The 12,133-nt window shown below is 45.7% G+C and overlaps 1 protein-coding gene across 1 annotated transcript; it reads left to right on the top strand.

Annotated features, from left to right (window-relative positions):
• Positions 1–4,281: 4,281 nt before the first annotated feature.
• LOC136456215 (ABC transporter G family member 36-like) lies at positions 4,282–11,539 on the top strand. The gene is given in 23 exon segments (XM_066456004.1): positions 4,282–4,798; positions 4,885–5,005; positions 5,093–5,181; positions 5,442–5,526; positions 5,761–5,920; positions 6,049–6,125; positions 6,240–6,293; positions 6,385–6,475; positions 6,566–6,867; positions 6,948–7,229; positions 7,321–7,637; positions 7,733–7,893; positions 7,977–8,243; positions 8,338–8,528; positions 8,530–8,589; positions 8,673–9,005; positions 9,086–9,376; positions 9,526–9,609; positions 9,696–9,829; positions 10,001–10,228; positions 10,316–10,487; positions 10,599–10,853; positions 10,937–11,539. Coding segments are annotated over 23 exon segments (4,374 nt in total). The 5' UTR covers positions 4,282–4,445; the 3' UTR covers positions 11,204–11,539.
• The last annotated feature ends 594 nt before the right edge of the window (positions 11,540–12,133 follow it).

Genomic DNA, 12,133 nt, shown 5'->3' with positions numbered 1-12,133 from the left:
AAATCAATCTACCCATTAGTCTATCTATTTTGAAATGATTTAGGACTAAATTTTTAATCATACATGTCCTTATTTTACTCGTACTTGGTAAGCCGGTCGAGCCCCCATGTTTCACCTGGCTTGCAAGAAATGGACGCAGGGAATTAACAGGGATTGGAAGGGTCATACGACAGACGCAAATGAAGCACTGGATATATAATTGGAGTCCTAGCCTGTTTGGTGAATTCTGCCGCTTTCAGTGTAGCCGCTTCAGGTATTCGATCTCGACTTTTAAAGTGATGTTTTTTTCCCCTTTATCGATCACTCTATAGGACTTCGGAGGTTGAGAATCCACAAAGGCAGCCCTGTTCCCATGAGTGAGCTTTTTGTCTTTGTACCAAGCTTGGCGCCTGGGTGGCTGTTAAAAGATAAGGGTTAGAAACGGATAATTATGTCAAGAGCTAGGCATCGCGTCGGATAAAAAGACGACAGCCAAATTCTCGAAAACCGAAATGGAATCGACTTGAAGCCAGGTGGAGTGGTGGACTGGAAGTATGCATCCGCATCTCTACCTTGCAAACAAGCTGACCATGTGAAATATTCCATTCACAAAATGTCACTCCTTACACAAGCCATAGCTCTAGTCTCTGGTCATCAACTGTTCCAGCAGGAACCAACCAGACTGTCGTGGGCATGCAGACCAGTCACGAGTCACAGACATGTGGAGCGTGAGCTGGACCGGCGGCCCTCCTTCTAGAAAGAGAAATAATAAAGAAAAGAAAGAAAGACAAAAAAAAAAAAAGAAGAAGCGCGCAGCGTTTTGCATGCGGCTCGTGTCACGTTGGACCTCGGGGCGTCAACCCTACTCCAACCCCTCTAGAAGCCCAGGTGAGCGTCCAGTTCCGCCGCCGCAATTACTGCCCGTGTGGTTTTCTCTGGCGAGGTGAGGAAAGCGACACGGGCTGTGCTGGCGGAAAATCTCCCCCATTCACCGGTACCAGCGGCAGCGTTGGTTCCGTGGACGCAACTCGACCTGCCAGCGGACTCGTCACGGAGCTCGGGACTGAGCCTGATGTCTCGTTCGTTTTAGCTCACAGCAAATCAGCATCAATCGAATTTATCACTCCAGAAACCAATCAACGAACGCTGTGCTGGAATGGTCGACAAGCAACGAACAGCGCCCAACCGCTTGATGCCTGCCCGGCAAACGTATGTACAGTAGTCAGTAGGTGGCGCTCCAGTCCAGCCGTCGGCCCATGCGTGCCCGGGAAAGAGCGAGCAGCATCGGAAGCGAGACCGTTGCCGGCCAAATGCGGGAACGACAACGGGTACGCGTGGACGCAACAGGGTGGACTTTACTGTAGTATTTTATTTTGGGGGACTTCGGCTGCATGTGGACTATAATGGCCCTTTCTCACTTGGCATCGTTTCTTGATAGGATCTGCTCTGCTTTCTACTCCTGTCCTGTTGCTTGTCTTGGCACATGGACAGAAAGGATGTTGAGACGGGTCCCGCCTTAGCTTTTCGCTGCCTCCCACTCCGATCCGCTCCTTGTGCGAGACTCATCGTCTCTTGTCTGCTCTCAAGGAAGGCCGGGGCCACCCCATTCGTTTGAAAAGAACAAGGAACCTGAGACGATCAGCGTGGGGACGATATTGGGCTGACTCTGACTTGAGTGCCTTTTTTCCCCCCAACTTTGTCTTGGGTGGTTCCCTCAAAAAAAAAAAAAAAATTGTCTTGTGTGGGTGCATAATAAGATAGCTTATCCCTTGTAAAGCCTAGGATTTGATTGCCGCTCCAATTGGAGATTCGATCAGCTCAAATGGAGTTCCACAGGAAATCTCTCTGCCAAATATGTGTATATTCCTGTGGAAAAAAAAAACGTTGCTGGTTTATGTAGCCGTCAAATTAAAAGTAGCCAATGACATCAAGCTACGCTTCAACGTTGAACCATGGCTTGGCGGATGAATTGAAACCCAATAAAACCTAAATTAACACTTCAGTTAATAAAATCGATACTGTTTTTCATAAATTTGGTCGAAGTTAAAAAAAGAATTAACTTGTCCCGAACCTTTTTTTTTTTTTTTTTTTGAGGAGGGGGGGGGGGGGGGGGGGGGGGGGGGGGAGGAGGAGGGACTAAAAGGTGCATAAATCTTCCTTCGCTACAAGGAAGTTATGAGCTGATAACCTTTATACTCATTTGATTCCAAAATCACCAAATGTAAGTTATTGTTTCAAATATAGGTTTGTTTTATGATTTCTATACATCTTTCACATTTTTTCTTCAAATTTCTTGTCCACGTTATACTCTGACAAATGAATAGACCATTTTATTTTCTAGTATACATAGTAAACAAACACACATTTGATCTCTGTGGACAAGTCTAAAATGACCTACGTTGATAAGTGTATAACAGATGCCAACATCGTCGTCGTTGTCGTTATCATTGCATAGGTTTGGCCGAATAGTTATTTTGGTCTCTCAATTATCATGTAAGGCTTAATCTCGTCCCTAAACTTTAGAAAGAATCATTTCAGTATTCAAAAATTTCTTTTAGGCTCAATTTTATCCCAGAACTATCAAAGTGACCGTTTTAGTCATAAGCTTTGTGTCATGGGCTTAATTTTATCCATAAACTGCTAAGGGCATTTTAATTCTCAAACCTTTCTTTTTGGATGAACTTTGTCCTATGTGGAATGTCGCGATGCCCACACTTGGTCAGACCACCTGCAATTCAAGATGGATGGTCATCGTTAGGTACCATTGTCCTTGGCATCGCCCTGAGTTGTTGAGTTGAATAACACACTTTCGGCATTTATATCCATATTTTAAAATAAATATAAATATAGAATGGAATATCCTGGAATACGAATAATGGATTGTTCAAGATCCGCATCCAATTTGGATATCATATTTTTTTCATTCAATAATTAAATATTATTTTTGAGCTTGCGCACAAAAGCATAATATTATTATTCACAATTGGTAATTATTTAATAAAAAAATTAGATCAATGGTTGTTCTAATTCATCAAAGTGTTCTTAAGGTAATTTTGCTTCCACAAAAGCAATGTAGTTATTTATACCATCAATAGTGCATTAGAGCTATTAATAGCTTCAGACGCCCCACTAATGATGTTTTTGACCTAATATTATTATTTTTTATCTTCTACCACAAGTGGTGCTAGACCTGAATAGGCATGATAGTGTGATGTTCCATGTAGAGAGAGGGGCGCGAAGTTGGACTAGAAAAGAAAAGTATGAGGACTAAAATACACTTTGATAGTTTATAAATGAAAATTCATAGTGATTCACAAAAAAAATGAAAATTCATATGGAGCCCAAATTGCAAAGTTCAAGCAATAAAATGATCACTTTGATAGTCATGAGGTGAAACTGGGCTCAAAAAATAAATTTCGAAAGAGTATTTAGACCGTCCACTATGATGTTTTTGTCCTAATATTATTATTTTTATCTCCTATCATATACTAGAGCTGAATAGACGTGATAGTGTGGTGCTCCATGCAGAATGAGGGCGTAAAGTTTGACCGAAAAGAAAAGCTTGTTGACTGAAATACACTTTGATAGTTCATAAATAAAAATTGAAAACTGAGCTCAAATTGCAAAGTTAAGGACTAAAATGGTCACTTTGATAGTCATATGAGACGGAGCTGGGTTCAAAAGTAAATTTTGAAAACTAAAACGGCCACGTTAAAAATTTAGACGATAGTTGAGGGACTGGAATAACTAGATTTCCACCTTGATCGTTAGGCTGCTTCCTTCCGCTCGATGAGTCCATTTCCAACCGAAAATTCGGCGCTGTCCCGAAAGTGGAACGGAAAGAATGGTTGGCTGCAGAACTCTTGGCGAGTTGGCGTCGACGCTGCCGCGCATGATCACGCAGTGGGTTACTACTGTCGTCACCGTTAACGTGCGCGGGTCCCTCTAGAAGGAAGGCCACTTTTATAATTAAATTTAAATCTCTCAATTAGCGATTCCTCCCCCATTCCCACGAAAACAGGTGACCTTCTAGAAGCGACAACGACAAGCGGCCCAGCCCGGTCCAGCAGTGCAGCACTCGCGCCAGGCCCAGGGGGGGCGCCGAGGTCAATGGGCAACTGCAGGAGGAAGCAAAGCGGCCTCCCCGGGCGGCGCGGCTCTGACCGTCTGGCGCCTGTGCCCTGCCACGACTCACGTGCCACGACCGCGACGCATCCCCTTCCCTTCCCCCGTCTCGTGCCGTCCCAACGCGTCGCCCCTACAAAAACCCCACGCTGCTCCGCCTAAGCCCTGAGCGCTCTCCCATCATTAAGCGGGGCAAGCGTCCGCACGCACCCCCAAAACACCGGAATCTCATTGGTAACCCCGGTGGCAGCTCGGCGTTGTGGTGCGGGGTGCGGATTGGTAGGGGGAGCAGGAGGCGGCGGCGGCGGCGGCGGCACGGGGGGAGTTGGAGGGATAGCGAGATGGACGTGACGGGGGGCATTCAGAAGGTGGCGAGTATGCGGGGGGGCAGCGGCTCCATGTGGCGGCGCGGTGACGACGTGTTCTCGCGCTCGTCCAGGGAGGAGGACGACGAGGAGGCGCTCCGCTGGGCCGCGCTGGAGAAGCTGCCCACCTACGACCGCGTCCGCCGCGCCATCGTCCCGCTCGACCTCGGGGCCGACGGCGCCGAGGCGGCCGGCGGGAAGGGGCTCGTGGACGTCGACGTGCTCAGCCTCGGCCCGCGCGAGAGGCGGGCGCTGCTGGAGCGCCTCGTCCGCGTCGCCGACGAGGACAACGAGCGGTTCCTGCTCAAGCTCAAGGACCGCGTCGACAGGTACCTTCTCTCCCGCTCAAGGATCAAGGACCGCTCGCCGGGTGTCTGACGATTTCCGCGCGCGCGCGCGTGTTTGATTCCTGCAGAGTCGGGATCGACATGCCAACGATCGAGGTGCGGTTCCAGAACCTTGAGGCGGAGGCTGAGGTGCGCGTCGGCAGCAGCGGCCTCCCCACCGTCCTCAACTCCATCGTCAACACGGTCGAGGTACGCGCGCCATTCCACCCGTTAGTTCCGATAGCGAAAGACGATCGATTTTGAACTTTGGTCGGTGTGCCTCTTTGTTCGACGCAGGAAGCGGCGAACGCGCTGCACATACTGGCCAGTAGGAAGCAGATCATGCCCATTCTCCACGACGTCAGCGGAATCATCAAGCCTCGCAGGTAGTTGAGTAAAACAATCGATCTTTTATTGTTTTTGTTTTTGTCCTCAAGAAAGTCAAACTAGTTTCCATCTACAGAGTCGTTGAGTTTTTTTTTTTTTTTTTTTTTTTAACTAGAGTAATTCTATATTCCTGTTAGTTTGGCTTGTGTTGGTGAATCGATTAGTAATTAATCTCCTAAGAGAGAGAGAGAGAGAGAGTTAGGATTCGATTTCTTGGCTTCTTCAACCAGTCAACCTCACGTTCTTTACGTTTATGCAGGTTGACACTTCTGTTAGGTCCGCCTGGATCAGGCAAGACCACTTTGTTGCTGGCCTTGGCCGGAAGGCTTGACAAAGACCTCAAGGTAGTACAAAATGTATCCTTGTACTTCTTTGCAATAATTACACCTCGCAAAAAACAGTCTGCATTATCTCGTTCATTGCATTTCGTCGACATCTATTTTAGTTTGTTGCGAACTTCTGCAGAAAACTGGGCATTCAAAAAACAGGGCATCTTTCATAGGCAACTGCTGCATGCTTTGTACGAACTACTCTAATGAAATGTCCAGTGCCTAATGTTATGGTGAAACACGGTGCAGTTTTCAGGCAAAGTGACCTATAATGGTCACGAGATGACAGAGTTTGTTCCAGAGAGGACGGCAGCGTACATCAGCCAGCATGACCTCCACATAGGAGAGATGACTGTGAGGGAGACGCTTGCATTCTCTGCACGCTGCCAGGGTGTCGGCTCCCGTTTTGGTACAGTTCTGAGCAATTTTAGTCACGTGATACATGCATACGCATTTGTTCTGCTTGCTTACCATGTAGGATTTACCCTTTTCATTGATATGCTTATTGGATCTTGCTTCTTTCCTTTGTGTTGTTAGACATGTTGACTGAGCTGTCGAGGCGAGAGAAGGCGGCCAATATCAAGCCTGATGCTGATATTGATGCATTCATGAAGGCATGTGATCCTGACTAAATCCAGTAGGATTGTTTAATCGTAGATGATGTTTCTTTGAATAATTGGCCAATCATAATAAAAACTGAGTATGGTTTTCCTGCTTAATTTAATTAGGCGTCTGCAATGGGTGGGCAAGATGCCAATGTGGTCACTGACTATATTCTGAAGGTAATACATTGCAACTTTTAGCCTCAAATCGAGCAATTTTAGATTGACTTACTCAAATATGTCTTAACTATGTACACTCCACTTGCTGCAGATATTAGGACTAGAGATATGTGCAGACACAATGGTAGGGGATGAGATGCTCAGGGGCATATCTGGTGGACAACGGAAGCGTGTTACAACTGGTAAAACTGTCTTTCATAACCATGTTTGGTCAACAACATTGGCTTTGCTGAAGTCCTTTCTGAATTATATCATTTGGATGTTTCCTGCAGGTGAGATGCTGGTTGGGCCATCCAGGGCACTTTTCATGGACGAGATCTCAACTGGGCTTGATAGTTCCACTACATTCCAAATTGTGAATTCACTCAGGCAGTCCATTCACATCCTCGGTGGCACAGCTGTTATCTCCCTACTGCAGCCGGCACCTGAGACTTATAACTTGTTCGATGACATCATACTCCTCTCAGATGGTCAGGTTGTCTACCAGGGCCCCCGAGAAGAAGTGCTTGAGTTTTTCGAGTCAGTAGGTTTCAGATGCCCTGAGAGGAAGGGTGTCGCCGACTTCCTGCAAGAAGTATGTACTGTGCCACCATATCTCAGTATACATAAGTGCATAAAGTTCTTGTTATCTTATCTCTTTGAAATGCTGGGCAGGTGACTTCGAAAAAAGATCAGAAACAATACTGGGCACGGCTTGATGCGCCCTACAGGTTTGTGTCTGTGAAGGAATTTGCGACTGCATTTAAGTCATTCCACACGGGGAGAGCTATAGCAAATGAGCTTGCTGTTCCGTTCGACAAGAGCAAAAGCCACCCAGCCGCACTAACCACTACGAGGTACGGCGTGAGTGGCAAGGAGCTGCTCAAAGCAAACATAGACCGGGAGATCCTTCTCATGAAGAGGAACTCTTTTGTCTACATATTCAGAACCTTCATGGTAACTCACAAGTCCAACCAGTATGATCGATTTGCATGTAAGGAAAAAATAACTAAAACATGACTAACTCTTTGGTGCTCTGTAATTACAGGTGGTGCTGATGTCAATCATTGTAATGACTCTCTTCTTCCGTACCAAGATGAAGCATGACACAGTGACTGACGGCGGTCTCTACCTGGGTGCAGTCTTCTTTGGTGTGCTCTCGATCATGTTCAATGGCTTCTCTGAGCTGGCGTTAACTGTCTTCAAGCTGCCTGTATTCTTCAAGCAGAGGGATCTCCTTTTCTTTCCAGCATGGTCCTACACTATACCCTCATGGATCCTCAAGATACCCATCACATTTATCGAGGTTGGCTGTTATGTATTCTTGACATACTATGTCGTTGGGTTCGACCCAAATGTCGGCAGGTGAGATTTTCCGATTGTTTAAATGTTTCTCCTTAGCCATTCTTATTACGCTGGTAATGTACTATGAATGTTCTAACAGTAATAGTTGCCCGCAGGTTCTTCAAGCAGTATCTGCTTCTGTTAGCAGTCAATCAGATGGCAGCAGCACTCTTCCGGTTTATTGGTGGGGCATCGAGGAACATGATTGTTGCTAATGTCTTCGCATCGTTCATGTTGCTGGTTGTCATGGTGTTGGGAGGATTTATTCTAGTAAGAGGTTAGAAGTCATTTTTCTCTCTCTTTCTAATTCATTGCAGCGTAGCTTCTTACATCAATGCTTGTCTGTATTTCGTCTTGCAGGTAAAATTAAGAAATGGTGGATCTGGGGCTACTGGATCTCCCCACTGATGTATGCACAAAATGCCATTTCAGTGAATGAGATGTTGGGTCACAGCTGGGACAAAATATTGAATAGCACTGCCTCCAACGAGACCCTAGGTGTGCAAAGCCTTAAGTCCCGTGGAGTATTCACAGAAGCAAAGTGGTACTGGATTGGCTTTGGTGCTCTGGTTGGGTTCACCCTACTCTTCAACGCTCTCTTCACTCTTGCCCTTACATGGCTTAAGCGTGAGTAACTCCCAAATTGATTTTCTAATTGTTCTCTGATTTCAAAGTATTCGAACCTGTGAAGTGCGAATGATTCCATCTTGTTAATTTCCAGCGTATGGCAACTCCCGGCCATCTGTATCCGAAGAGGAGCTGCAGGAGAAGCATGCCAACATCAAAAGGGAGGTTCTGGATGGCAATCACTTGGTATCAGCAAGCAGTCATCGATCAACAGGAGTCAACACTGAAACTGATTCAGCAATCATGGAAGATGATTCTGCCTCGACTAAAAAGGGAATGATCCTCCCAGTTTGATCCGCTCTCGCTCAGCTTCGACAACATCAAATACTCTGTTGACATGCCACAGGTGAAATATAGAAAGTTGATCTCTTACACAACAAATGCAATTTCATCACTATTTTGTAACCCTGGTCATGAAATTAAATTCAGGAAATGAAAGCACAAGGTGTACAAGAAGATCGTTTGGAGCTCCTCAAAGGTGTCAGTGGGTCTTTTAGGCCTGGTGTGCTGACCGCACTGATGGGTGTCAGCGGTGCAGGAAAAACTACTTTGATGGATGTGTTAGCTGGGAGAAAGACAGGTGGGTACATTGAAGGAGACATCCGCATTTCAGGATACCCAAAGAAACAAGAGACCTTTGCACGTGTATCAGGATACTGTGAACAAAATGATATCCACTCGCCGCAGGTGACAGTCTATGAGTCCCTGCTTTTCTCAGCATGGCTCCGGCTTCCCAAGGACATCGATTCGAACAAAAGAAAGGTTAGTTCCACAAAATAGTTGCAATTTCCACCCATAGAAGGATACGGTTGGTAGATAGTTGCTCACCATTACATGTGCAGATCTTCATTGAGGAGGTGATGGAGCTTGTGGAGCTCAAACCACTGAGAAATGCTTTGGTTGGACTTCCTGGAGTGAATGGTCTGTCAACTGAGCAGAGGAAAAGGCTTACCATTGCTGTGGAACTTGTTGCAAATCCGTCAATCATCTTTATGGATGAGCCAACCTCAGGGCTTGATGCCCGAGCAGCTGCAATTGTGATGCGGACGGTGAGGAACACTGTTAATACTGGTAGAACTGTGGTCTGCACGATACATCAGCCTAGCATTGACATATTTGAAGCATTTGATGAGGTGAGTGAGATTTCACATAGGATTTACTTCCAACTACCCTCTACTTTCTGGTCAGCGTTTGGTCATACTTGTTTTGATGTGGCTGGTTTTCCAAACCTTGAACTATGTTGCAACTTGCAAAGTCTAAAATGTTTGATCAATGCGTGCAGCTTTTCCTTATGAAGCGTGGTGGAGAAGAGATCTATGCTGGTCCACTTGGACATCTTTCTTCAGATCTTATCAAGTATTTCGAGGTAAATGATATTACAGAAATCTGACTATCCATCTACGAAATTTCTTCGAAATTACTGTGAATATCATGTGGTTTCATATTATTTAGGGGATCCAAGGGGTCAGCAAAATTAAAGATGGATACAATCCAGCAACATGGATGCTGGAAGTGACCGCAACTTCTCAGGAACAGATTGTAGGTGCTGATTTCAGTGACATATACAAGAAATCTGAACTCTACCAGTAAGTAAATTACAATCCCTACTAGTCACTCACTTCATCTTTGAGAATAACCATAAACGGGGTAGTACCAGTTGGTACATACTAATGCACTTTGCACTTTTCAGTTTAACCAACCTTCCTTCTCCAGGGAATTTCTGCAGTAGATGATGTCTTGCTTGTTACATTTTTCAGGAGGAACAAGGCATTGATAAAGGAATTAAGCCAACCAGCGCCAGGTTCAAGTGACCTGCATTTCCCAAGCAAGTACGCACAGTCTTCCATCACACAATGTGTGGCTTGCCTGTGGAAACAGAACCTGTCATACTGGAGGAACCCTCCTTACAATACCGTTAGGTTCTTTTTCACTACCATCATTGCTCTCCTCCTTGGCACCATCTTTTGGGACCTAGGCGGCAAAGTGTAAGTCATGCCCAGTTGTACCATTGCTTATGGCAAACAAGTGGCTTGACCTTCAGTTTTTTATTCACGTTTTGCTTCGTAATCCAGGTCTACATCACAAGATTTGATGAATGCCATGGGATCAATGTACGCTGCGGTGCTGTTCATCGGGATCATGAATTGTACCTCAGTTCAGCCAGTGGTGGCCGTGGAGCGGACAGTCTTTTACCGTGAAAGAGCTGCTGGCATGTACTCAGCTTTCCCATATGCGTTTGGCCAGGTGAATGTTCCTCCTGGAAATCAATTTCACGCGCTTTTTCTGCTGCTTGTTGCCTGTTGGCCCATGTTCTAGAGAGCAGGGCACTGGTCTGATCAATTTGTCTCCTTGTAGGTTGTCATTGAGCTCCCATACGCACTGGTTCAGGATATTCTATACGGTGTCATAGTGTACTCCATGATCGGGTTCGAGTGGACGGCTGCCAAGTTCTTCTGGTACCTCTTCTTTGGGTACTTCACGCTGCTCTACTTCACATTCTACGGCATGATGGCCGTCGGGATGACACCTAACTACCACATCGCCTCGATCGTCTCCTCGGCATTCTACGCCATCTGGAACCTCTTCTCCGGGTTCATCATCCCCCGACCGGTAAGACCTCCTCATGCCCCCCTGCAACTCTTCTCTACGGTTTCCAAAAGCTCATTCCCGTTCTTGCCTCCCGCTACCTTCAGAAAACACCGATCTGGTGGAGGTGGTACTGCTGGATATGCCCCGTGGCGTGGACGCTGTACGGGCTGGTTGTGTCACAGTTCGGTGACGTCATGACGGAGATGGACGACAACAACAAGACCGTGGTGGTGTCACAGTACGTCGAGGACTACTTTGGCTTCAAGCACAGCTGGCTGGGGTGGGTGGCAGCCGTGGTGGTGGCATTCGCGGTGCTCTTTGCGGCCCTGTTTGGCTTTGCCATCATGAAGTTCAACTTCCAGAAGAGATAATGACGATAGGAGCTGGGAAAATCACCTCCTGGACAAGGGATTTTGCATTCGTTGGGTCGTGCAAGTAGATTTGATTGTGCATAGTGGGAGAGTCCGCCAGATCTATGGATTCGTTGGTTAGTTAAAGTTATACTACAAGTTGCTGCTGCTTTTTTTTGGAGGATATTGTGCTCCTTCTCTGGGAAGATGATGTCGTAGTATTTTGTAAAGAATATTTTCACACATCTACTAGTAAATTTTGTAAGCTTGTAGCCCCTTGCAAAGGATCAGTTGGAGACGGCAAGGAAATACGTCGTGTGTTGCTGTTGACACAAGTATATAAGTACTATTTTGATACGTGTATATGAGTACTAGAAGACTGCAAGTACATGTGAAAGAATCATTAAAACCTGGTCTTGCTTTCATGTTTCTTTGGTTGACTAGGATCATGCCCGTTGAAATAATGTCACGATAACAAAGTTTGGATGTGTGTTATACTATTATCAACAATGATTATTCTTGTGTGTGATGTTCACAAAGTCAGTTTGTTGTAAATTATCACTCTTCACAAGTCAAAACCAACAAATTGAATTTGCGAGTCTGACTACTATACCAAAACTTCCAAACAATCAAACTGTTACTATAAGAAAACCTCATCTTTAACTGTCCAACTATCTGAAGTTCAAATATCAGAATGCAGGCAAACAATTCAAGTAGCCAACCTCTGTGCATAAACATATATAGCAGTGCCAACATACATATCATAGATCAAATTTGCTAAGTAAGCAACATTGTCCTCACACAGCTACAATTGGATCATGGTTTCTCCCTTTCTCAGCTATAACTCCTCTCAATGGTATCATCAGCACAAGAAAAATGTTCACCTGAACAAACCGAAGCACTACATTGGAGACCTCCTGCACTTGAATCCAGCCCAAGGCAGGTGAATCC

This window comes from Miscanthus floridulus, chromosome 6, assembly GCF_019320115.1.
Source record: "Miscanthus floridulus cultivar M001 chromosome 6, ASM1932011v1, whole genome shotgun sequence".
In the NCBI taxonomy this organism is placed as follows: domain Eukaryota; kingdom Viridiplantae; phylum Streptophyta; class Magnoliopsida; order Poales; family Poaceae; genus Miscanthus; species Miscanthus floridulus.
Note: the sequence above shows the minus strand (reverse complement) of the source record. Positions and strands in the feature narration are given on the sequence as shown.